At 28.6% G+C, this 25,868-nt stretch overlaps 3 protein-coding genes and 1 long non-coding RNA gene across 12 annotated transcripts in view; 2 read left to right on the top strand and 2 right to left on the bottom strand.

The window, feature by feature from the left end:
* The first annotated feature begins 737 nt into the window (after positions 1–737).
* Positions 738–7,417, top strand: vap (RAS p21 protein activator vap). Of its 2 annotated transcripts, XM_035078349.1 has the most exons (13): positions 738–874; positions 1,092–1,461; positions 2,717–2,898; positions 2,974–3,553; positions 3,635–4,114; positions 4,200–4,543; positions 4,688–4,879; positions 5,066–5,264; positions 5,330–5,548; positions 5,625–5,857; positions 6,007–6,148; positions 6,242–6,379; positions 6,500–7,415. In XM_035078349.1, exons 2-13 carry the CDS (start codon positions 1,417–1,419, stop codon positions 6,575–6,577), a joined length of 2,832 nt encoding a protein of 943 aa, XP_034934240.1. In that variant the 5' UTR covers positions 738–874; positions 1,092–1,416; the 3' UTR covers positions 6,578–7,415. The 2 variants fall into 2 exon arrangements, with proteins under 2 accessions (XP_034934240.1, XP_034934251.1); XM_035078360.1 differs by lacking the exons at positions 738–874; positions 1,092–1,461 and having other exon boundaries at positions 2,758–2,898; positions 2,964–3,553; positions 6,500–7,417.
* On the bottom strand, positions 7,405–11,189 carry LOC118064085 (uncharacterized). Its single transcript, XR_004690022.1, has 3 exons — positions 10,587–11,189; positions 9,800–10,114; positions 7,405–9,189 (listed from the first exon to the last, which is right to left on the bottom strand). It is a non-coding gene; the product is annotated as an uncharacterized lncRNA (long non-coding RNA).
* LOC118064049 (NF-kappa-B inhibitor cactus) lies at positions 11,106–18,575 on the top strand. Of its 5 annotated transcripts, none has more exons than XM_035078427.1 (9): positions 11,106–11,340; positions 11,513–11,874; positions 11,980–12,297; positions 14,003–14,211; positions 14,287–14,590; positions 14,668–15,134; positions 15,226–15,447; positions 15,523–16,214; positions 16,380–16,591. In XM_035078427.1, exons 1-4 carry the CDS (start codon positions 11,204–11,206, stop codon positions 14,161–14,163), a joined length of 978 nt encoding a protein of 325 aa, XP_034934318.1. In that variant the 5' UTR covers positions 11,106–11,203; the 3' UTR covers positions 14,164–14,211; positions 14,287–14,590; positions 14,668–15,134; positions 15,226–15,447; positions 15,523–16,214; positions 16,380–16,591. The 5 variants fall into 5 exon arrangements, with proteins under 5 accessions (XP_034934318.1, XP_034934298.1, XP_034934308.1 ...); XM_035078407.1 differs by lacking the exon at positions 16,380–16,591 and having other exon boundaries at positions 14,287–14,368; positions 14,444–14,590; positions 15,523–16,338; XM_035078417.1 differs by having other exon boundaries at positions 15,523–16,591.
* A 4,794-nt stretch (positions 18,576–23,369) lies between these two features.
* LOC118063996 (insulin-like receptor) overlaps positions 23,370–25,868 on the bottom strand; it is a 32,405-nt gene continuing 29,906 nt past the window's right edge. For all 4 annotated transcript variants that reach the window (XM_035078307.1, XM_035078326.1, XM_035078336.1 and 1 more), the window contains exon 11: positions 23,370–25,850. In XM_035078307.1, the coding sequence (XP_034934198.1) occupies positions 25,193–25,850 (658 nt within the window). In that variant the 3' untranslated portion in view covers positions 23,370–25,192. The remainder of the gene's footprint in view (positions 25,851–25,868) is intronic.

The raw sequence follows: 25,868 nt of genomic DNA, 5'->3' as shown, positions 1-25,868 counted from the left end.
CCTATAGGGGGGACCCAATTTATTACTTAGGTCCAGATCTTTCATATGAGTCCTCGTTCAACCCCGTAGCATTATTTGCATAGAAGTTATGCACATTTTTATGTTTTACAGTTTTTCGAGAATATCTCTCGATTTTACTAACCAAATATAGTCGACAGCCAGTGTTTGAAACTCGTCTCGTCCCCCGTCTTTCCGATGACACCCTTAATTTTATGATCCAAGCATAAATACGATTTTTAGCTATTTTTGAGGTTAGGAAGAGAAATTTTCTGATCTTGATAATCGAGAGTTATTTTGTACGTTCCGATTCTCTGAAATTCGGCCTTAAATAATAATTCATTTAAATAACCGTAGAACCGGAAATGGCTATAATTTTAGCATAAATTATGGCCGGATCATAATTTTAACTATATCAATGGAAAGCTCTTGCTCTCAGGAATCCATTGAAAAAAAATTCTTCCGCTCTCAAAATTTCTAAGAACAAATAAAAGTTGCACTTTTTTTGACAGTTTGCCATGTGTATTTTTTGCTTTGTCCCGCTTGGAACTGATAATTCCGAAATTTTCTCATTTCTTGATTCCTTCATGCTTTTTTTTTGCATTTCTGTTTATTATCATTTTCCGAACGATTTCTCTGTTACCTACCCAATTTCAGTTGACATCGAGCTTCGACCTTCTACCGTATAACGCGAGGGCGTAAATTCAACTCAGGGAGACTTCCTAACTTTAGCACAGCCTTTAGCTCTGATAGTTGACAGTAAAATTACAGCCAATTAGTGTCAATTTTTACTTTTACTTATTACTGTCGAGGGTGAGCTATTTCCAAGTCTGAAAATTTCGTACTGGATGTGAATTCGCCTACGTTAGCTAATTAGGTATCAATTAACGTCATTCAAGCGTGTACAATTATCATTTATCCATCAATAATTCGAATAATACTTTTTATAAATATCCTTTACTTTTGTCATTTTATTATTTTTTTTTCTTTTATTTGTAAATACAATTTTCTAAAATGTTTATTGAAAAATTAAAAAATACATACACTAACATGTACAGTATCTGTTTCATCTGATTGTGGTTAAATTTTTATAGATATGTCATCGCAGCTGTATTCGAGACAGATAACGTAAAGTGACCGCAAAATTCTCATCTTCAATTTTTGTATTTTCATTGGAATTTAGTGTACTAACTTACATGCGTGTTTGAACATGGGTAGATTCTAAAGCAAAAGAAAACATAATGGATGTTGAAAAACGTCAATATATCTGTTCTTATAATAAATTATAAGGCTTTTTTTTTACTAAATTGAAAATGAATACTGGTGGTTGAATGATTTTGTTTTTTAGAGTTTTGTGAAAATTGAAATATTCATACGTTTTGTTCGTAATATCTTGCAAAGTGAATAAAAATTTACAAAATGGCAGAATTTGTTCGTGGAGGTCCTAGTATATCCAGTAATAAGGTAAACTACTAGTGTAGAATATTTATTTATAATTTCATTGATCAAATAAAAAGTTAAATGATAGATAATTTATTTTTTACTACGATAAAAATTTTACTGGAAGTGGATTTTTTATTTCATAAAAAATTCACAAGATTCGAAAGAACATATAAGCAAATCATATTTTGAATCCAACATCATTTAATTAGGCTTAATCGAATTTGCTGTTGTAGTTTGTTACAATAACCTACATCCAATTTAATTTAATTGAAATTATATTTTTATTTCATTATATTCAATTCAATCACAATATATTTAAATAAAGAAAATTCTGAATAAGCTGATATTTTCATGTACATAATTATCACTATTTAAATTTATCATGTTAATTACTCATGAGCAGCATTATAAAAAAGCATTGTGTTTATTATGAATCATCGATTACATTTGAGATTAATATATTATATTTAAAGAAAAAAAATTATATTATTTCTCATTACTGTTTCGATACAAGAAATGCTTCATAGCAGAAATAATATGAAATCAAGAAATTATAATTAATTTTTTAATTATTTAAAAATGGATAATAAATTCAATGTTTTATCTCTACAGAGTGTAGTAGTTGACGATTGTTAGTTTCTTATTTAAAATAAATAATATCTAAAGTTTTTTGATATTTTTATTTGTAATTAATGATTGAGTAATTAAAAAATTTAAATAACAAATTTTACCATTTAATCTACCGAACAATTTCTTTGAATAGTTATATTAATAGAAGAACTTGACTCTATTTATAATTAGGTTTAATCATCCAGATTGAATTGGCTAAACTTTTGCCAGAAATTTTTATTATATTACATCCAATTTATTTGGATTGAGTCAACTTTTCAACCTGACTTTGTCTAATTAGATTGAAGTTCCACCATTCCTTTGCTTAGTTTGCAACCAGTATTCTTAATAATGATAATTCAACGACCTTTTTTTTTTCTTCGTATTTCTTTTTTATAAAGTTGTTAGTTAAAAAATTATTATAACTAAATAATTTTGTACAACTGTATACTTTTCAGTGATTATAATAAAAGAAACTTTAAAATGATTGTATTAAACAATTTTTGTTATTATATAAATAAAAATTTAATAAGAAAAATTCAAACATAAATATTTTTATAATAGTTATCATTATTAAAATAAAATGTTCTGTCTGCTTCAATACTTTATTATTATTTGATATAAATTTATGTGGCAACTATTTTTCCACTGAAACATTTTATTCCAGATTGAACATTCTGTAAAAGGAGGATCTCCTAGTACTGGCAGCGAAGACGGTACACTCAATGAATTATTGAATGTAGAGAATGAATTCGATCCATTTCTCGAAAATATACCAGATGATCCTCATGATGCTGAAGAACAAGATAGTGCTAATGCAACGTTATTAACTGCACCTCCAGAAAATCAGTATGATCTTTACTCGATTATTAGGCATGAAATTGACGTAAATATAGTACACAAATTATTATTAGTTATTTTCAGATGGTATCATGGACGACTTGATCGATTTACGGCTGAAGAGAGACTATGGGATGCGAGCAAAATGGGTAGTTATTTGGTCAGAGAGAGTGACAGAAAACCCGGAAGTTATGTTTTATCTTATTTGGGACGAACTGGCATTAATCACTTTAGAATTACAGCTGTTTGTGGGGATTATTATATTGGCGGTCGTCAGTTTAATAGTTTATCTGATTTAGTAGCATATTATACTCGATGTTCAGATTTATTAAAGAGGGAACGGCTTATGCATCCAACACCACCTCCAGAGCCTGTAAATGATAAAAAACGAATAGTCGCTATTTTGCCATATACAAAAATGCCAGATACCGATGAATTAAGTTTTCAAAAAGGTGACATATTTTTTGTTCATAATGACATGGGAGATGGTTGGTTGTGGGTTACTGCCCATAGAACGGGTGAACAAGGCTTGATATTCCGTGAATTAGTTGAAGATCTGGATGATTCTATCGATCCAAATACAGTATTTTCATGGTTTCATCCTAATGTAACTAAATGTGAGGCAGTTGATATGCTGGTAAAAGCAGGACCAGGAAGCTTCTTAGTAAGTATTTTAAATTATTATTTACTAAAAATACTTATCATATGAAGATTGCAAATGAATTTTTAACTTAAAAATCTTCAGGTCAGACCATCAGATAATAGTCCGGGAGATTATTCATTATTTTTTCACATTAATAATCAAATACAACGGTTCAGAATTCAAAAAAAAGGCGTAAGATATCTCATGGGTGGTAGAACTTTTGAATGTCTTGATGCAGTTATTAATCGGTACAGAAAAGAACAAATCGTGGAAGGCCATACATTGGTTCAAGCGATGGTAACTGAACCAGATGGAAGTGTACGAGTCAATAGAGAAGTGCAACATGCAGAAAAAATTTATGCAACTTTAAGAGAATGTCGCGAACAGTCAGGAGCTAAGAAGAATAAAGGCATTAAAATGCAAGGCTATTTAGAAAAAAAATCGGAGAAAAATAAAAAATGGAAAGCCTTGTATTTTGTACTTCTTGTTGACGGAACTGACACTCATTTATACTTATATGATAATCCAAAACGAACGAAACCCAAAGGGCTCATCGATTTAAGCTGTGCTTATCTTTATCAGGTACATAACATTTATGAGATATCAATTTTTATCACTAATAAAAAATTAGATATAATCACTATTTATTCGTTGTTTATTCATACAGGTTCATGAGAGTGTATTTGACAGACCACATTGTTTTCAATTAGTTGAACGTGCTCTTCCTTGTTTAGCCACTGTGACATATTTAGCTGCATCTAATTCTGAACATGCTCAAGAATGGATTAATACTTTGAAGCCTCTATGTGTATCACAATTAACTCGAGCACCAAAAGTTGCACGTTTACGTGAACTACGATCTTTACATCTTCATATTTTGGATGCACACAGGCTCCCTTACAAATTAGTACCAAATCCTTTCATCATAGTTGCGCTTAATAATGTTAAAGTAGCTCGAACGAAAGTTAAAACTGGTTTACATCCACTTTGGGATGAAGAATTTATTTTAGAGTACGTATAATTTTAATAGTTCATGATTCATATCAATTCAAAATAAGAATTGATAAATTTAGTTTCAAATTTTAATTTAATATTTAATGTATAGCCCTAAAAAATTAACCATTCACTTAAGTATGTAATTATTTCTATGAATAGGGATGTGCCTCCTGATGTCATGTCATTCTCCCTCACCCTTTATAATAAAGGAAAACGAAGTAAGGATACTGAAGTTGCAGAACTATCAATAGAATTAACTAATCTAGTAAATGGTGAGGAAATGGATGATTGGTATCCGTTATCTGGAATTACACCCATTGGAGAATGGGGAGCATTACGACTTCGTATACGGTATAAATTCCAAATGAATTGTTTGAATAACTTACATTTGAAGAAAGTAATATATAAAGACAATAAACTGTTAATAATTGTTAAATATTTAATTTATTGCAAAGAAAACATAATATTGTTTGTTCAAAAAAACTTTTAACTGTTATTACCTAAAAAGTTGGTAATTTAATTATTTTTACCACACAGATATCGACATGATTTGGCTATGCCTCCTGAAGAGTATAGCCCGTTGCAAGAATTATTGTTAAACCCAGAGCTGCACGTTGTTCGTGCTTTAGCAGATGTGTGCCATTTGGATAGAATACCATTAGCCAATAGTCTTCTTAGAATATTCAGACATGAACGAAAAGAAGCTGATTTATTACGTTCATTAAATCAAGCTGAAGTATTAAAAATATTTTTTTTTAAAGTCAATTATTTGTTTCTATTGATAATTTTTTTTTAATTTAGGTTGATAAAGAAGATGAAACCCCAACATTATTCAGAGCAGCTAGTCTTACTACAACTTTGATGGATCTTTACATGAAATCAATTTGTACACCTTTTTTAAAAGCTGCATTACGTGATACTATTATTAAAATAATTGAAAGCAAACAAAGTTGTGAATTAAATCCAACGAAAATGGATTCACCAGATGATGCTTGTAATAATGCTGAATTTTTATTACAAGTAAGTTAACTTTTGAAGCATCAATCTTCTTATATTGTGTATTGATTCTTTGAATTATTTTTTCGATTCTGTTTAGATTTTGGACGAGATAACACTGAGTATTTTTACGAGCCCTGATGCATGTCCTAAAACTTTAAGGTACATCTGTGGATGCTTACAAAAAGCAGTAGTTACTAAATGGCCTCATGAAAGACTTGTAAGAACCCGAGTTGTAAGTGGGTTCATCTTTTTACGTTTATTATGCCCAGCTATTTTAAATCCTCGATCATTTAATTTAATTGCTGAACCACCACCACCTGCCGCAGCAAGGTATAAATAATTTAAATTCTAATAATATTATAATATTTTAAACCCAAGATTAGCATAAAATTCAAATTTACTAAATCGCTAAAGTTTGTAAAGTTTTTGTTTCTACTTGATGCACAAATTGAGTATTAATTGGTTTCAATTATTTCTAGATCGCTAGTTATGGTAGCTAAATGTCTGCAAAATTTAGCCAACTTAGTTGAATTCGGAGGCAAAGAGCCATATATGGAAGTTGTAAATCCTTTTATACTAAAAAACAAAGAGAGAATGGTTGTATTTCTCGATCAGTTATCGGTAATTGAATCTTTTGAATCTCTTTTACATAAATTTATTTCTATGTATCTGTTACTTATAATTTAATTATCAATATAATAATTCATTCAACAGAATGTCACAGAAAAACCAGAGCCTGAAAGTGCAGACATTAGAAATAAAAATTCATCAGACACAGCGAGAGATTTAGCGACATTACATCATATTTGTGTTTCTCATTTACGTGAGCTCCAAGTTCTTTCGAAAACTCAAGTAAGTGCTAATATGAAATTTGTAGGTTTTTACCTTAAACATGTTCACTTGCTGAAAGTGATTTATTTAAAATAAAATAAGTTTTTGATTGACTTAAAAAAATGTCATTTTCTTTTTCAGCCGACAATAAAGCAATTAGTAACAGTGACCGAAATGCTGAGCAAGCATAAACAAAAATACATGGAAATGATACGGTAGTGATGTTAATTCAAAACATGATTTTCATTGAACATAACGATATTTAATAAAAGTAATCTTGATGTAGTAATTTATGATACGTACAATACCGCTTTAATCAATGAATTAAACTTTTCAGACTGACGTAGTTAATTTTATATAAATATATACACATATATATCTCAAGCTTTTCCTGTCAATTTATCGTAAGCGATAAGCTTATATATTTAATTTTTTTTTATAGTAACAAACATTGAGCAAAATAATTATAACTGAAAGATATATTCTTTTGAGAACTTTACCATATGTCGATTACGAATAATTAACGAAAAGAAAAGCTCGATATATACATATTAATGCGAGTGAGTGTGGGTGTGATACTTTACAAGTGATACGATGCCATGAAAAAATACTTATACTGATTTTATAATAACTACAATTATTTAGCTACTTCATAATCGATACTAATAATACTAGGAGTAGTAGTAGTGTTTCTTACGCAATTTCTGACTAATTTCATAGAAATCAAATGGATTTTGATGATGACCTAAATATGTATAAAGTTTTTTAACATAACAATATTGGTTCCTAAGCGTCTTGTTTTAAGGTTTACATTATTTTATACTCTGTATTTTTTTCGTCATTTTTTATATCATCAATTTATCTGAAAGATCTATCGAAAATTATTGTTTTGTATTCTAGGACTGATTTGAATACATGAGTGCATGTAACCAAATACTAGAATGGTGATTTTTATATTGATATGTTTAAGTTATAGTGATATCATTTTTTATATTTCAAGAATTGTGATTCTGAAAAATTTAGAAAAAAAAACGAAAACTGTATTAAAAAAAATTTTCAAAAATACACAATTTTTCCATTTTACATCTTTTTGCTACAACAAAATATGAATTAATGAATGAATTAATCAACCATTGTATTTCAGAATGACGTACGTAATTGTTCCAAGTACTGGCAAATCCTCGGTCTCTAGACCAACGTTGGGCAACTTTGTACTATTAGAAGCAAAGCATGTATTTATGATTTTCATAAGAATAAGTGAAAGAAACTGCAGATCCTTGTTGAAATCCTTTGTATGTTTTTTTAGCTGTGTTCTAGATCTCCAACAATGATCTCACCTACTTTTTATCTGATAGTGTAAGCTCATCATAAGATTTTTATTCTTTATTCATCAAAAAAATCCAAAAAGCTCTTATATTTAACACCTTGATTATGATTAATTTACATTAGATAAGTATTTTGTTCGCCATAAAATTTCACTTCAAATTCTGCAAAGCATTATATATCCTGTCATACTAGATACAGCAGCACTAGACAGGGCTTGTTTTTAAGCTTACCCAGCTCTAATCGTTGTCACTTAAATTTTGTATGACACTCACATTTTTCCATGCAGAGCTAAAAATCCTACTTGCTAGTCTTAGCACATTCAGGATCCAAACAAATAATTGCAGCCTTCAAAGTATTTTTAAAGCTTCTGTAGTAGTTGTTAGTTCGTTTTTAATTCATAGAAATAAAGAGTAACCATGTCTTACTAGTATTATGTGTCTTTCTTAATTGTTAATGTAAGTTTACAGTGAATTTTACTAGTTCTGAAACGGGTATATTTAAGTATATCGAATAGAATAATATCATTAACCTACATCCGTAGTATAATTGATATCGATAGTTCATAAGGCGAAATAGAATAAGTTTATAACATATAGTAATTAAAGTATTACATATTTTTCAATTATGTGTAATTATTTACTTGTATGAATAAGTTACTTATTTATAAAATCCTTGCATCCTCGGGACAAAATGAAACAATAGTCGTGGTCGTGCTGGTCTGTGTAATTTCTTTGCTAGTCCTTTACAACACAACTACAGATTGGCGAAGGTAAATCAGTAAATTTTTTATTCAAAAACAGAAATAGCTTCAAGCTCTTCTGAAATGGGGTTCATCACTGAAGCCGTTGTAATAAATGAAAAGCTACTCTTTTTCAATTTTTTAAAATTTAAGTAGTAGGTCTTTTGATATACTAACTTTTAACTATGCATTAATAGTTAAGTCACAAAGTTAAGCAACTATTTGTTCTTTTGTTTGATACTAATCCAAATAAGTTCTTACCATAATAGCATTATCCATTCCGAATGATCAATATCATATCTTCTTGATTTCTTAGATATCATTAGAGTAGATGTTTTTTCATTTTCGGTTAGAAGTTGGACGTCAAATCATTTTCCTTGTAAGTTACCGTTAATATTGTCAATATATTCTGAAGAAGCCATCCACACGCCATTAAATTTATTATTATCGATATTATGCTAGAGTTAGATGCCTACAACAGTACTGGTTGAAGTCTTACTAAGAGTTTGCATCCTTCATCTAATCCAACTTGTACAAAAATACGAGTTTATTTTAAAGACATGCATTTCTAAATTCAGCGGCTACAGTTTTCGGTTGAATATCGTAAATCAGTTATTAGATTTTTAATTCTTACGGTCAACTATGCCATAATTCAAGGTATAATTTAAAAAAGATTCATACTTTCCAATGGTTGCCGTTTTATAGTTATAGAACCATAGTCCAATTAAAAAATGAATTATGAATGACTCTTTTTTGAATTTTGCATCTGAAAAAATGAAAAAGTTTTATACTTGTGACCGTGATCATAATTAATTAACATTAATTAGCATTTTGTCATATTAATAAAATCTTACTTCAAATTTGAAGCATTTTTAGTTTTGTTCATAATTAAGTATGATAAGATTAAATATTGTCAGAGGTCGATTTACTATCAATTGAACATATACTTTTTTTACTATGTTACACCTTATCTCGAATTTTAGGCATTTTTAGTTTTATTTATTTTGAAGTATGATAAGATTAAATATTGTCAGAGGTCGATTTACTATCAATTGAACATACTTCTTTTATGCCATATTCATAAAAATGGATCAAATTTTAAAATAAAAAATGAATACCAAGCAAATTCATTGTATTATGTAGAAAAAGTGTGCGATAGAATAAATGATTGATTATTATAATAAGCGAGACATAAGATATGGGATACAGTTTAGAAAATATGATAATTAAAATAATATACACTCTTCAATCATGTGCACTCATTTATTCTTCTTTTGTTATGACCCCTGAAATGGTCTCATTGTTTTCTCTCTCTCTCTCTCTATATATATACACAACAATTTCTATACTATGTCTGAGTAGAAAGTTCAACTTACCTTAAATGAAAAATTGAGCCATTCCGTAAGAAAAAATACAAAAAATTAATCCACTGAATACATCACTTTCATCACCGAGAAAAGAATTAAATTCACTAAACAATCGTCACTATTTGTAAATAACATTGTTGTCTCTGATAGAGTTGTATCAATACAATTGTTACGATAGAGTTGTATCCGGTTGAGTCATCATTACTCCTTTAGGGTTCGCTCAATCTCTGTCGAGTTACATTTTTGTCCGGTAACATCTCTATCAATAACCAATAAACACTGAAGTGCCCCGATAGCCAGTCCTGATGATCATGCATGGTCACACTGTTAATAAAACATATTTTAGATTGTTGTTGCGCGAATCTTTTTCTGTAGGTATTTCATTATTTTATCTATTTAATTGCCTAAAACTAGTGTGCAAAGGTCCATATACTTTTATATACCTATATTTTTCCGCTCGAGGCGCCTTAAAGCATGGTTTTTTCAAAGCCATCTTTCATGATTTATTTCAAGGACGTCTGAAGCTATTTTTGGTAATTTTATGTCCATTTGTAATAGGATTGTTTTATTTAAAAAACTCGTACGTTTTTTTTTATCGAAAACATAATATTATTTTAGGTTACTTTGTAATCTCGTATGACTTTGATATGCTCTTTAATAAAACGAACAAATGTATAAAATATATAAATTAGGGCCTTTCACACTAGTACGCATTAAACGTTGCGTTTATATTAATGTCGTATCTAACATGCATCTACAGAGTTTTCTATTAATCATATGCGAGATTGATACGTACGTTTACTTGAATTCGGCACAAGTACAATTCGTATGTTGTATATATACATGTGTATCACGTCATTCATGTGTTGGGACCCCTTAGTAAAAAATGAAGAATAAAATTTTTTAATATCTCGTTTAGTTTTCGAGATATTGATACTCCAATTTTCGGCCACACCGTTTTATAAAAAACACATCACGGCTTCGGGAAGCCTATAGCCTTCCCAGGTCCTGAAACAGAAGACTGATGTATGTTTATTTTCGGCCTAGCATTATGCTTAATCCATATATCATAATTTGTTACAATAACAAAAATAATAGTGCATAAAGAGCAAAACACAATTATGGCTGTATGTAAAATAACTATACATTATCATATCAGTAGTAAGGAAAACACAATGTTAGGAAAACCCAATTGGAATGAAAAATCTCCTAATGAACCCAATCCTGCATATATTTGTGAGAGGTTATCTTCAAACTATGAACTGTTGACAGTTATATCGGTAAAATAAAATCCCAGATATGGAATAATTTATATTCAGTTGTGTTGATTGTAGAGCAGTTCCCAAGATTGCCCAGTCGCAATTCGTTCCCCGAGTGATTCGGAACTATCCAGAAAAAATTAAATTCTTTAAAATGAGTTCAAAGGGAGTGAAATTGGAGGGTGCTAGCAAAGCTGTTGCCACTAATGGGACTCAAACAGAACAACCTAAGTTATACGAACGTTCTTTTTGGTATTTACAATTTTATAATCAAGACGCTGATGGTGACACGTAAGTAGATGTTATTTGTAAATATTTTTTTTCCACATGTTTACGGACTTTTTTTATTTTCAATAATTTATGAAAAGAAGAGTAGGAAGAAAATTAAATAATTATAAAATGGTGATTTTTTAATTCATTTTAGTGTTAATACAAGTAACTAAAAGTTTATTGTTTGTTTTAGACAACTACATGTATTGATGGCTCATTTACCTACATATACTGATTGTGCTCAGCGACTGATCGATGAAACCTGGCCAGTATCTCTCTTAAACATAGGAAACAATGATGGAATGACGGCTCTGCATTTGGCTGTGATAAATAATCAACCTGACATGGTCAGATACCTTCTCATTAACGGTGCCAATCCGATGAGTAAAGATAACTGGGGTCGTACTCCATTGCACTGTGCATGTAAGAAAAATAATATTGACATGATCAACGCACTTACGAATGATTTTAAACCCCTGGAGATAACGAAGATGAATTGCAAGAAATTGATAATACCTGATTTATCTAAAAGTATTCATGAGCGGAATCATAACGGTGAGTATTTTATTTTTGTAAAGACATTTTACTAGTTAAAAAATAATATGCAATATATCTAATGATGAGAAAACATGACTTAGTTTATTTTTTTTTATATTCCAGGTGAAACGCCTTTGTTCGTAGCAACAGAGAACGGACTTCTAAATATTGTGAAGCAACTGGTCAATTTAGGCGCAAAAATTAATACAATCAACTACAGAGATGGGCATCGACCACTTTACGTTGCTATTCGCAGAGGTTATAAAGACATAACAAAATTTATCTTAAACTATTATCAAGCAAACCCAGATGGAAATACGCGGTTTGAGTACTGTTATCCAGAGTTAATGAAACCTTTAGAACAGATGGAGCTTGATAAGGCGTTCATCACAATTTTAAAGTTGCCAATAGATAGAATGTATCCACAGTCTTCATCTGACAGTGAGTAATAATATATCATGTTATTTCATGACCTCTTATTGTATAGTTTATCAAAATGCATTATCGTTCCATGCATGTTAGTAACACAATGTTTCAAGGTCTCTTTACACTGCTAATCTCGAATTTCAAAAGTGTGTTATCGATATTATAATGTATTTAAACTGTGTTATTATGACTCTGCCTATTCAGTTATGACACTTTTAAAAATCTAGATTTGCAATACGCAATTCATTATTAAGTTTTTTGTTCTAGCGTTAAGAGTATAATTTTGTGTGTTCTATTTTTAGTAATAAACATAAAAATATCAGAACTATATCATATTGTTCTTGGAGAGAAACAAGGTCTGATTATTTTTATATGTTTATAATTTAATATGAAGTCCCAATTAGGGGTTATCACCACTTTTTCAATTTTTTAAAACATATAAACGACTCCATAATTAGCCCAGGTCGATTCTTAGTGAAAAACATATTGTGTCGAGACCAGGACTCGAACCCAAACCTTCTAGTTCCGTGCTGGCTACTCTATATTCTCATCTCTAATCGTATCAGTATTCGTCTAACATGACTATTTTAGCATAGACCTGCATAATTTATGTATTTGTGGATATGTCCCCTAATCGGAACTCTAGCCATAGTTTTATTTTTACTTGTTTTTTATTTTATGAAGTTATAGAGAGTAGTTACAATAAACACCTAAATTTAAAAAAATGTTAAATTATCTGTTCAATAAAATACTTACTCAGATTGTGATGAATTCCACGGTTTGAAATTCCCAGATGATGTCACATAGTTTTCCAGGATCTCTAAAAATGTGTTGATTAGTTTTAAATACAATTATAATCGTAAGTGTGTTTTACGTATGATAGTACTGTATGTTAGTTGTATAAATTGCTATTAAGTCTCATCTAGTTCAAAGATTGTAGAAGCTTGATTTTAAATCTTCAACACTGCTTGGATATTATTACTAAAATTAAGATAATAATTTTAATGAAAAACCGAACTTTGTTTTCGATCTTAATTTATTGTTATCACAATTAAAAGTAAATTATGGTCGGACATGATTCAATTTTATCAGGAAGAGTAATACTTATTTGTGATAATGATTCTTTATACCATTTTAGTTAGCTTTGGACTATTTGAGACATTTTGGATAAGCTTATATTTGTACTAATTAGTTATTATTTTTTATGTACATCATCAAAACAGGAAAGTTTTATGCATAACAAAGTAATTAGCTTATCTAAAACTATTTTCCTGGCATTGTTACAACATACTTGTTATATTATTGTGAATAACTTAGTTAAGTGTACATAGTTATATTATTCTATTTTATTCCTTTATGGTACATTTTATATTGAGGAATGAACAATCGGTACTCAAAGCACGTAATAAAAAGCAGCAGTGGAAAATACGTGTTTTGAGGTAACTCTGTTGTCCTTTGTAGATATTTTTGCCGTGCATATGTGGAAGGTTCAACAAGTTTAACATGACGAAATAAGCTTCTCATACTCTCATAGTAAAAATAATATATAGTGAAAGGGAAAGCGTATGTACCCTTAAGTTCATCACATGGCTGTTATCTTATATTGTAATTATTTTAAGAGTGAATTATTATTGCCTTTATATAGAATCTGATCATATTTTAAATATAAAGTTAATTTGCATTTAAAAATAATTTTTGTTTGACTCTTTCTAATTTTTAGAACCCTTTAACACGATGCTAGACCATGGATCTACATATATGCTTACTTGGTACCATTATCTGCGTTTTCCTTGGAGTCTCGTGAGTTTCAATTATCATATTAATCCCGATACCAGTCTGGAACCGTTCATCTGCATAACAATAGACAGTTCAGAAACCTAAAATCGATGTTCAGTACAAGATGATGCAATTATGTCTGGCTGACTCAAGGTTAAGTATTATTGTGCTAATTTATATTCAGAGATAATGCACTTCTTTTGATCTTGAACTTCTTTTATGATATAGGTCAGGAACGTTAATAATAAAGCAACAGTCTGTACTGGATTCATATCTTCAATTAACCTTGAATCGAACACTTCGAACTATGGTTGTAGTTATCTATGATTCTCGTATTCATATCAGCTATACACATGTAGTAACGTAATTATATTGCTTTTCTTAGAAGGATGATGACACCCACAGTCACTGTCTACCCATAATCTCATGTTGTGTAAATAATAAAGGTGTTGATGGCTGATTATAGAGTTAGGAATCTACAATGATTGACATGAGCTTTTATACCAGGGTTCATGAACATCTTTAAAGAAAGGTATCAATTTACCCTCAAATACATCAGCTGTTTGACTTTCACTGACACTAATTTTTAAAAAAAATCTTATAACTCAGAATGGTGAGAAACAGTTGGGCAAGGATTTATGAACTAAATAGCAAAAGTATAAGTGAAAAAGAAATGGACTACTGAAGGTCAAGAAACATCTTAGATATACCAAAACAATTACAGCTAGTCAAGTTCATAGAAGTATCTTATGGCTTATCTAAACTTTATGTGATCTTGACGCAATGAAAGCTGATCTAAATAATAGTATTATAAACATCCGGCTCTAATTTGCTTCTTAGCAATTTGCATGTCCCTCTTAGTTAGTTTAGAGTCCAGCTTTGTTCACAATGGACTTCCTAACAAAGGTCGTGAAAGTTGCTCATGATATTTTTGACTACTATGGAAAGTGGTACAGATTGATAGACATTTATAAAATCCTTGCATCCTCGGGACAAAATGAAAAAATAGTCGTGTCCATACTGGTCTGTGTAATTTCTTTGCTAGTCCTGTACAACACAATTACAGATTGGCGGAGGTAAGTTATTATAATTTTTTATTTAAATACAGGATTACTCTCTCTCTCTCTCTCTCTTTCTCTCTGTTTATTGCTACTCCAATTGTTTTAGGTTCAATCTAAAGAAAGTCTAACATCACAAAAATAAATATCTGAGTTTCATGACAGACTGTGAAAGGAATGTAGCCTATTCATGATACTTTGTACTTTAGTAGCCAATAACTATCTAACAAGTGTTGTGTATTTTCCCAAGGCAAAGAAATGGAGGGAGCTTAGAACAAACTGTTGTTATAAAAGAAGATGAAAGGGAAGACGGTTCAATAGAATTGATAGAGTAAGTAGCAATTTTAAATGCCTATTTATCCAACAAATGTAACAATATTATAGACATAAACTTATTCTTTTATAGAGTTTGTGGTGAGCAAGATGACTCATGTATACCTAGTGAAAATAGAACGGTTAAGCTCCTCTGACGTGGGATTCATCACTGAAGTAGTTGCAGTAAATGGGAGGCTACTCTTTTTTAACTTTTAAAAACTTAAACCAGTATTCTTAGTAGATTTAGTCAACTTGACAAATACTTAAAAGATGTAATTTGTATTTGGTAATTAAATTTTAAACATATTATCAGTGTGTTATTTTAACATATTTCGAATATCTAATTAGGACCTGGAAAGTAATGTTTTTTACACATTTAGAACCTATATTATAGCGAAACCAGGCAAACTTTTTTATTTGAAGGATCTTTAAAGTCCAACTTTCTTGGGCTTCATTCCTTACGATAATCTCTAAATACAGCAACTATATATTATTAATTGAGCCATACGATAAAAATGTAATACTTGTAGCCTATTGTAGTACAAACAGGAAAACATTCAAGATACTTATAATTGTGAGCAACCGTCGACATAGTTAGTCAGAAGTAGCCCTTCAGTACAATCGCATCCTGAATAATAAAAGTTATTCTTGTTCTTTATTATTTAAAAAAAAGTGTAAAATGAATTCAAGAATAAAAAAATTGAAACATTGTACCACTGCTGAAACATTGAGAAATTCTTTTTGGTATTTAAAGTACTATGTCCAGGACTATGACGGAAATACGTGAGTAAACATTATTTGTAAATAACCATTACTTAATTACTACAAAAAAAATCTACATTGAAACATTGATGGGAAAGAAAGATTATTGTTTAACTGTTGTATGAGTAATTTCGTTGGCCATAAATATTTTAACATTAGTAGCTAATATTTAACTATTTATTTCAGGCAACTACATGATTTCATTATATGCTCACCTACATATGACAATGATATTAAGAAATTGATAGATTCAACCTGGCCAGCATCTCTGCTAAACACACAAAATAATTATGGGATGTCAGCATTGCATTTGGCTGCAATAGGAAACCAATCAGACATTATTAGAAAGCTTATCGTCGCTGGTGCAAATCCATACGCAAGAGATAGTCAAGGTTGTATTCCACTACATTATGCATGTGGATTTGGCAACGATGATGCGATTATTCCACTTACAAGAGCGATCAGCGATGAAGAGAAGACAAAAATGCAGTCGAAACAACTAACTATACCTAATTTGAAGAAAAGTCTTTATACCCGAAATTTTAAAGGTAAGTTTTGCACTCTTATAAATACATTTTTGATTAAAGGGTACTGTTGAGTTGATATAATATGAAAGCATTATTAAATTATTTCTTTTCATTTTTTAAATAGTCCATTTTCTTATATTCCAGGTGAAACACCATTTCATTTTGTAGCACGGTTCGGATATGCGAACATTGTGAAGATATTTATAGAAAATAAATTAGTTTGATAAAGCTTGATAGGGAGTGAGTAGTATTGTATAAATAATTATACTTTTAGTTATGTTTATAAGGATGCATTCTTGTTTTGTTAGGTTTAGGGAGAAAGCATGAAAGTTAAATTTATAGGTAATTAAAATGTAACGACATGGATGAATTAATTTGATTAAGTTTGTGTTAAAAAATGTTTTAGGTAATATATTGTTTTACGCTTTAATTAAGTTATCCTTTATAAAAAGGAAAATTATGAAGCGGTATATTCAACGTTCCGGATAAGGAAACTAGTAAATACCATAGTATTATTTTCCTTACAGGTCAGTGAAAAATAATCTAAAATTAACATATTAGAAACCGAATTACGTCATATTTTTTGTTTATAGTAAATCTAAAGTGACGTGTTTGTTTTTCGTCTCTTTGAATATGGCTTCGATGAAAAAAGATATAAGAAGCTGCATAGTTGTCTTTAAGCTCAGAAAATTTCAATATGATTATTTATCTCTAGGGATCCTTAAAATCCAATTTTCTCTAGCTTTTTTCTATAAGGTAATTGCCAAAGTAATTAAAATTCAAATTCTTTAACAGTCATCATCGTGTACATTAGAATTTAATAGTCGATACACATTGAAAAATATTAATTTCATTATACGTTGCATATATGAAATTTGTAGTTTGTTACAGTCGAAACAGGAAAACATTCACGAAATCGTTGCATTTATAATTACAAGTAATGTACGAAATGTCCAGTCTAGAATCATCCTTTAGTGAAATCACACCCTGACAAAAAAGTTATACTAGTTCTTTTTCATTTAAATTCAAACTGTAACATGGATCAAAAAGTAAAAGAATCTGAATATGATGTCAAAGATCAATCACCTGTGAATTGTTGGTTTTCATCATACTACGTTCAGGACTATGACGGAAATACGTAAGTAAAAATTATTTGTAAATGATTATTATTTAAACTGAAAAGTCTATATTGAAAAACTAGTAGCTAATAGTTGACTATTTGTTTCAGGCAACTACATAAATTCATGCTTCATACACCTATATATGATAAATTGGTTGAGGCATTAGTTGATGCAACCTGGCCAGCATCTCTGCTAAACACACAAAATAATTATGGGGTGACAGTATTACATTTGGCTGCAAAAAAAGGCCAATCTGACATTGTCAGACAGCTTATCGTCGCTGGTGCAAATCCATACGCTAGAGATAGTCAAGGTTGTATTCCACTACATTATGCATGTGGATTTAACAATGATAAAGCGATTGTTCCACTTACAAAAGCGATCAGCGATGAAGAGAAGACAAAAATGCAGTCGAAACAACTAACTATACCTAATTTGCCTGAAAGTCTTTATGCCCGAAATTTTAAAGGTAAGTTTTGCACTCTTATAAAGACATTTTTGATTAAAGGGTACTGTTGAGTTGATGTAATGAGAAAGCATTATTAAATTATTTCTTTTCATTTTTTAAATAGTCCATTTTCTTATATTTCAGATGAATCACCGTTTCATTTTGTAGCACGGTTCGGATATGCGAACATTGTGAAGATATTTATAGAAAATAAATTAGTTTAATAAGGCTTGATGGAGAGTGAATAATATTGTGAAAATAAACTTTGTGGTTTGATTGCTTTAAATTTGTACAATTATTAACAGATAAGAGTAAGGACTATTTTTAAGTGACTTATTTGTCTTTCATTTCTTTAAGTATGTAGTAAAGCTAAGTAATGATTTGTTTAACATAAGCAGTGCTGTGATAAAGACAAACTTATTACTTAGGTTGTCTTTGGTTCGTAAGATGACTCTTAGGCACCTAGTGAAAGTAGAGTAGTCGAATTCTCTAGATGTGGGTCCTCTTACCTTCATAATTAAAATAAAAAGAGATATTTTTAGTAAGTAAAGTTTACATTATTAAGGAGTGTAGTACTTGTTTGTTCGTTCGTTTAATACTAATTTTAATAAGCTCTTAGAATAATAGCATAATTCACTCCGAATGTTCAATTCATATACGAATTGATTTCTCTCAAGAGTTTATGTTTTTTTATTGTTAATTAGAAGTTTTCTGAAAAATTCCATAAACTGAATATATGGTTTGAATATTGGATTATTTTTTATACGTCAAATCACTTTCCTTGTAAGTTGCTATTGAATAACCATCAGCATTATCAATATATTCTGAATAAGCCATCCATACTATTGAATTTGTTTTATTTCATTTCATAGCAAAAAACACATGGTAAATTAATATCTTGAGGTAAACATGTATAAGCACCATGAGAGTATTGGAGTACATTGCCTATATATGATTTATTTTATTAGTATCGTGATGACAGGGGTAGTATATATATAACAGTATATAAAATATAATAGAAGAAATAACCAGGATTTATAAGTCATCATTTATTTCAAAATAAGTTTTCTTAATAGATAAGCAAATTTTGGTTCATTTTCTGAAAAGAAAGAGAGAAAACGAAACAATCTAGTATCTAAATTTTGCTGAAATTTTTTTTTTGACAATAAAAATTTTATATTCTTGCTTGAGCTTTTAAAATTAAAGTAAAAAAACAGATTTGGAAAATCATCAGCTGAATGAATACCAATAGTAATTGCTTCGTACGATATGATTGCTATTTATCATTTCTTATTATTTATATGTTATTACACTTTTCCTATTCATAAAATCTGTTATGAATTTCAAAGTAATATCCTTCTTAGTTTAAGCTTTAATTCCATTCTGTACGTTGATCATTACTATGTCTATAGACTAATTTTGTTAGTTGATATTTTGAAAATGCTTTTTCAATTAATATTTGACCAATTACTCACTTAGCTATAATATTAATTCTCTGATGAGTATATGTACAATGTATTTCTACATTCTTAATAACCCTTTTCATTTTCACCTTAGGAAACCAATACTTCAAATCTTTTCTACCATGATATGATCGAGAATAAACTGGATTATGTGTATTACATTTCCAGAGTGTATTGAAAATTATAATTATCTTTTAATAGTAATGAACAGGGGAGGAAATAAATCATATATAAGATATAATATAATATAATAAAAAATGGTAATGAAAAAAAAAAAGTTTTTGACTTTTTCGTGAAGTCAAGCAATTGTATCTACTGTTAAAAACTTATTAACTTCATCACTTATCACTTATCTAATTCATAATTAGAAACTTATATAGCTGTATATGGTTCAAGCTTTTTGAACGTCATTACATCTGGTTTTATAGAAATTAACTGTTATTCTATGTCAATAGATAAAAAACATTAAGATCTTGGTCATACAGTCTTCAAAACTTTTTGATTTCAGTGAATTTCTTAAAAAAAATTGGATCTGATCTATGATTTTAAATTTAATTCCCGATCTAATTGGATCTAACATGTTTTGTAAATCATAATCATAAAGCTGTGTTATCAAACAGTGTTTTAAATTTGAATAAAAGTGATATCTAACTTATCAATTTGTTTCCTTTAATTCAACATCTATCCTTCTCTTTTATTCATAATTTTGAGCCTCTAAATTAATGTCTCTTTAAATTCATATGACAATTAACAGTCAATAGTAAGTATAACTTACATATATGACGCATATTCTTTCTCTTTTTTTTACTTCGGTGAAAAAACCCCTTGTTTGTTCGACATAACAATTATCTTTATTGTTACATTGAAATAAGGATCAAATAAAGCAATAACAAAATTCATTCACAAAAAGCTTTTATTAAAAAAGTTGTATTTGGTAAATAAAATTTGTTTTCCTCTTTGCATATAGCATAACGTATGATCATAATTGTTATACAGTCAAATTATTGGATATTATTCAATATAATCACGATATAGACGTATACAAATACGTCTATGAACGTGAATATTTAATTATTATTATTATTCCCAATAATGGCGCCGTACATTGACCAAGGGATGACCTTAAGGTAATATATTACAATCATCATAAATCCAGCTATCTGGTACTGGTATTTATTCCTAGAGTTTTTTTTCTTAATTGTCGTACAACTCTATAATGGTGAACACTCATTCCATTTATTTTGCTTATTTCAATGAATTATGGGTCTTGAAAATTTTGTATTGAGCTCTCTATTATTATAAATCGAGATCTCAAAGATTCTTTAATGATTTTCTTAAATAGTTTTTGTGTTTATTTTTTAAATAAAACTTTATATTGTGATAATGAAGTTGGCGCATCACACGAGCAAATTAAGCTACGTTTATGGCGTCATAATATAATCTACCGACAGTCGAGGCCCTGATATTTCGTTTCACTATGATTGATAGTCTTAGTCATTGTTTAATAAATTTTTTAAAATGCATTTTGCATTTTCATTAAGGTGAGATGACCGAGCTACATGTAGTAAAAAATAATTCAAATATCCTTTCTTTTGTATTGATTAATGATTACTGGATAAAAATGAACTTATTTGTCAATTATTCATCAACTATAAATTGTACTTCTTAGAATATTTTAATAGTGATCTCTCTGGTTATAAATATTTATATCATTGCCAAATAAAGGCAGTTGTCATAATTGAAATCATTCAACGTATTAAAATATATTTAAAACATAAAAACTAAAATACTATTATTTAAATGGTTAATTCATAAAAATATTATTCAAAAATATATCCATAATAGGAAATAAACTTGGATATTAATTTCCAAAAACTTGGATGAAAAGATAGAAGAACTTTCGTTGTAAGAAAAATAAAAACAATAAATATCAATTGCGCAAAACATACATGTGATAATTATGATATAAATTGATGAAATTTTCAAGTCTTGTATTTTATCGTTGAATAAAAAATAATGCATTTTATGGAAGAAAATTTAATCTGCCAGGCACCGCGGTGTGATACTGATTATTGAGCAAATCTCGTGTAAAGACAACCTATCTATTAGAGATCTTTTTTTTTCTTTTAAATAATTATCTTCGTTACATATCTTGCAGTTAGTTTTTTATTTACTTTTCTTAATTTAAAAATTCATCAATATTTTTCTTCTGCTCATTATAAATACATAATCTGCCCATTGATTGCTTGAAAAATAAATTATATTAAAATATTTCTAAAACGAGAACTTTCTTACGATCATGATCGATTAAAATATCATATTGTTTTAGTTGAATCGTTCATAGAAAAACCTAAAACAGTTCTGTAATATTTATCATATTAAAAAGTAATAAACTTTTTGAATGCTAAAGTGAACACGTAGCTTCAGTCACTTAAACTTATTGGAGTATACCTCGCTGTCAGCAATGCTAGCTTTCAAATACTTTATTAAAACTTATTTATTTTAAATTAATTATTTATTCATTTAATTATAGTACTAATTTGTGGATTGATAGGCTTATTGGCATGTTAAGTTCTTTTTATTATAAACTATTTGCATAAACGTAAACTTCATCATCACTGATTCATTTTTCTCACGTTCGTATACACTTTATATATACATACATGGTATTGTTCAATGTATACGCACGCATGTTTTTCATTTAATTGTATACATCTATATATAGATTAAAACCTAAATTTTTAAAAGTATAATTGTGATTAATTTTTACTTTTAATCATAAATACTTGAGAATACAAGAAGGCTTCTTGTTATTTTATTTGTTTGTAATACATTGGGTATGCAATTGACGTCGAATATCCGCATTGCATTTATTTCTTTCTGTTACATGATACCTATGTGTTGTTTTATATAATTTATTTGTGATGTAAAATGCTGTTATGTAGTGACTATGTTTTGTGCCTTTAAAGTTAGAGGCACAAGCGTGAAAAATTAATCAAAACGAGAATAGGGGTATAACTCTATTTGGTAAATACATGAGAGAAAAAATGATTTTTTTCACGATTTATCAATTTAAACTTATTATGTAAAGTACATTGTATCTGAAGTTAAGATTTAAACAAATAAAATACACAATTAATATCATTTAGTATTTGAAATATATTTTATTGATAAAAATAATATTTAGATTATAAATTACTGTTTGATTAGTACGTTATCAATAAATAAATAAAATTTAGCAATCAATTAAAAAATCGTTGTAAATTACATATATTTATAAATTATTTTATGCATAAATAATATTAAAATCTTTATTGTATTTTTGATTCATTAAATGAGAATTGTGTTCCCCATTTTTGCTTAAATCACTCTTTCTCTCGTTGCATTAAAGAAAGCAATAATATTTTGACTATAAGTACGTGTGACTGTTTCAATAAAATTGTATAATAGATATATTAACCATTCTGGTAATCATATTTTATGATCAAAATTATGTTAATTTAATAGTTTGTAAAAATATTTTTCAAAAATAATCGCTTGGATGACATTGGCACTGACGTGAACGGTACATCAAAAATGTTTACTGCATTATCCATTATGATTTTTAATTTCTAGAGTTTTGTGTTTCTTTTGTTTCATAAACGCCGAAAATTTAAATAAAAATAATTAGTAAAATATCCGAATGGTTAAGAAAAAATCGGAAATTTCTACAACTGACATGAGATTATTGATAAAAAGTGAAGCTACTATTCAAGAATTGGCAATAATATGTAATTAGTTCTTTTGCCATATTTTTTTTCCAAAGAGTTTTCTAGAAGTTCAATTTAACTACAGTACAATTTATATTTTTTTTTCAGTGGCTTGTTACATTTTATAATGTGGATTACAACTGTACAAAATTTTTTATTTAAAACCTCGATTAATCGCGTATATGGGCGATAAAAATAAAGTGGGTACTTTTTAATGGGTTACTGATGTGTTAATAATTATTGTTATTAATATTAATTATTAATTCATCATTATTGTATTCATTTCATTCATAAAAATTATTATTATTACTAATAATATTCTTATTTTAATCATTATATTTAATTATTATTATCATCATTGTTATTATTACTATAATTATTATTCATAATAATAGTAATAATAATACTTAATACATTTAAGCGGGTATGTTTGCAAAATAAACGAAAAATGGCATTACGGATAAGAAAAGAAAATTCGTGGAACTTCTACCATATTGTGTTAACTCATTAACAAATTGCAAGATTATGAGAGAATAGCTAATCAGTCTTGTATTTTGAGGCTTATCATATCTAGTTTTAATTGTATTGCGTTACTTTTTTTTTATTCATGTTCGTTTTTTCTAATTTCTTATAACGGAAATTAGTTTTATTATTTTAATTTTTACTGCTTGATGACCACTGAGTCAGTATTAATTTATCATTATATCCACTAATTATGTATAGTAGCACTTACAAATCGTGAGTAAATAAATCCTAATAATAGTACGAGTTAATAAAGCAATAGATGAATAATTAAATATTTGTGTTTATTTTTTAATTTTAATTAGAGAATTAATAATTCTTCTTTTATAAAACTATTTTTTTTTCTCAGTAAAAAATACTTATTTAGATAGATATTCTTTTTCTAATTTATAATTAAGAATATTACTTGAAAATAACGACATGCTTTTTCAGTTAGTTTTCAAACAAATGATTTGAAATTTATATAATTATTCACTTAAAAATAATTTTTCAATCAATAAAATAACAAGCTCAATTTAGAATCATATCAGTTAACTGATTTGATAGTCAGTTAATAAATTTCGTTTTATGCATAATTAATAGTAATTAGAAAATTTTTTATATCATCATTTTTGATAAAAAAATTTTGTTAAGTTATTTTTATATAAGAAAATATTCTTAATATAGTTATATTTATATTTACGTATTGAAACCATTCACCTAACTGGCTCAGTAGTCAAACATCGCAATGTAAAGTTCAGCAACACAAATTAATTATTAATTGTACAACTGTAGCAACCTTGGGTATATGAAAGAAGACGGAATTAAGAGCTTGATTGAACCTGCACCAATAAGAATCAAGTTTTTAATCCGTACACATTTACGTATAAAGGCTAAAAATTGTAGCTTATTAAATACATACTAACTTTAAATGTTACTTCAAAACATTAATTTTGTTTTTTTTTCCTTTCGTTTAACGATAAACACAGCAATATACATAATAAAGTCTTCAAAGCTTTCGATTTCCTTTTTCAAAATTCAAAAGCTTTTTTTATCATTTTATAAAACATTCATGCCACTAAAAATTATTACAATTCTAGGAGTTCATGTAAAAAAGCTTCCTATTATTTATTTATTTTTTACTTCTCTAATCGATAATAAACTCTACCATTCACCACAAATTTCTTAGACTACGTAGTCGTTCCACTAATATATCCATTATTCAGACTTTCTCCTTTTTCCAAGTAATCAGTTTGAAGTTGTGTGTCTGTATCTTGAACTGAGACAATCACGTCTACGTTATCTAAAGACGGGCAATCTATCCTAGTAGACCCTACGTCATTTGCTTCAATATTAGATAAGATTTCAGGACTTCGGTTTTCATAGTCCGGACTATTTTTGTGTGACTTATTAGGTCCTCGATTTCTCAAAAACATTTGATTTGTTTTATTCTGTGGACTTACAGAATTTTTCCCCGATAATGGACTTGTATTTACATGAGGCACGCTATTGTTCTTTATGGACGGGGAATTTTTTAATGATTTGAGGTTTTCTTCTACAAATGGAAAATCTAAAGTACCCTTGCTTGATAATGATCCTGCGGATACACCATCAAAGTCCTCAAAACCAGCTTTGAGAGGTGTTTTTGAAAAATTCAAATCGTGAAAATTAATCGGAAGTTTTGAATGTTCACCATAAAATTCTAAATCATATTTTAAATTACCACTACTCTTAAAACAAGTAGGATCAATATTTGCAAAATCTTCAAAATCTTCACGTAATGGCGAACCTTCATCACCCTCTCTTTCATCTTCTCGTAAATCTTCTAGTGTTGCTATTTCAAGATCTCTGCGATAATTAATAATG

The sequence above is a fragment of the Chelonus insularis genome, unplaced genomic scaffold (assembly GCF_013357705.1).
Source record: "Chelonus insularis isolate UGA/USDA-ARS -01 unplaced genomic scaffold, ASM1335770v1 contig_116_pilon, whole genome shotgun sequence".
Taxonomy (NCBI): Eukaryota; Metazoa; Arthropoda; class Insecta; order Hymenoptera; family Braconidae; genus Chelonus; species Chelonus insularis.
This window is presented reverse-complemented; position numbering and strand designations above follow the sequence as displayed.

What these genes read in the sequence shown, in the direction of transcription:
- vap (XM_035078349.1), top strand. Translation starts at nt 1,417, where the DNA reads ATGGCAGAATTTGTTCGTGGAGGTCCTAGTATATCCAGTAATAAG. An exon ending in CTAGTATATCCAGTAATAAG is followed by an intron (nt 1,462 to 2,716) that starts GTAAACTACTAG and finishes ATTTTATTCCAG; the next exon opens with ATTGAACATTCTGTAAAAGG. An exon ending in CCACCACCTGCCGCAGCAAG is followed by an intron (nt 5,858 to 6,006) that starts GTATAAATAATT and finishes AATTATTTCTAG; the next exon opens with ATCGCTAGTTATGGTAGCTA.
- LOC118064049 (XM_035078427.1), top strand. Translation starts at nt 11,204, where the DNA reads ATGAGTTCAAAGGGAGTGAAATTGGAGGGTGCTAGCAAAGCTGTTGCC. An exon ending in TCATGAGCGGAATCATAACG is followed by an intron (nt 11,875 to 11,979) that starts GTGAGTATTTTA and finishes TTTATATTCCAG; the next exon opens with GTGAAACGCCTTTGTTCGTA. An exon ending in TCCACAGTCTTCATCTGACA is followed by an intron (nt 12,298 to 14,002) that starts GTGAGTAATAAT and finishes TCTAATTTTTAG; the next exon opens with AACCCTTTAACACGATGCTA.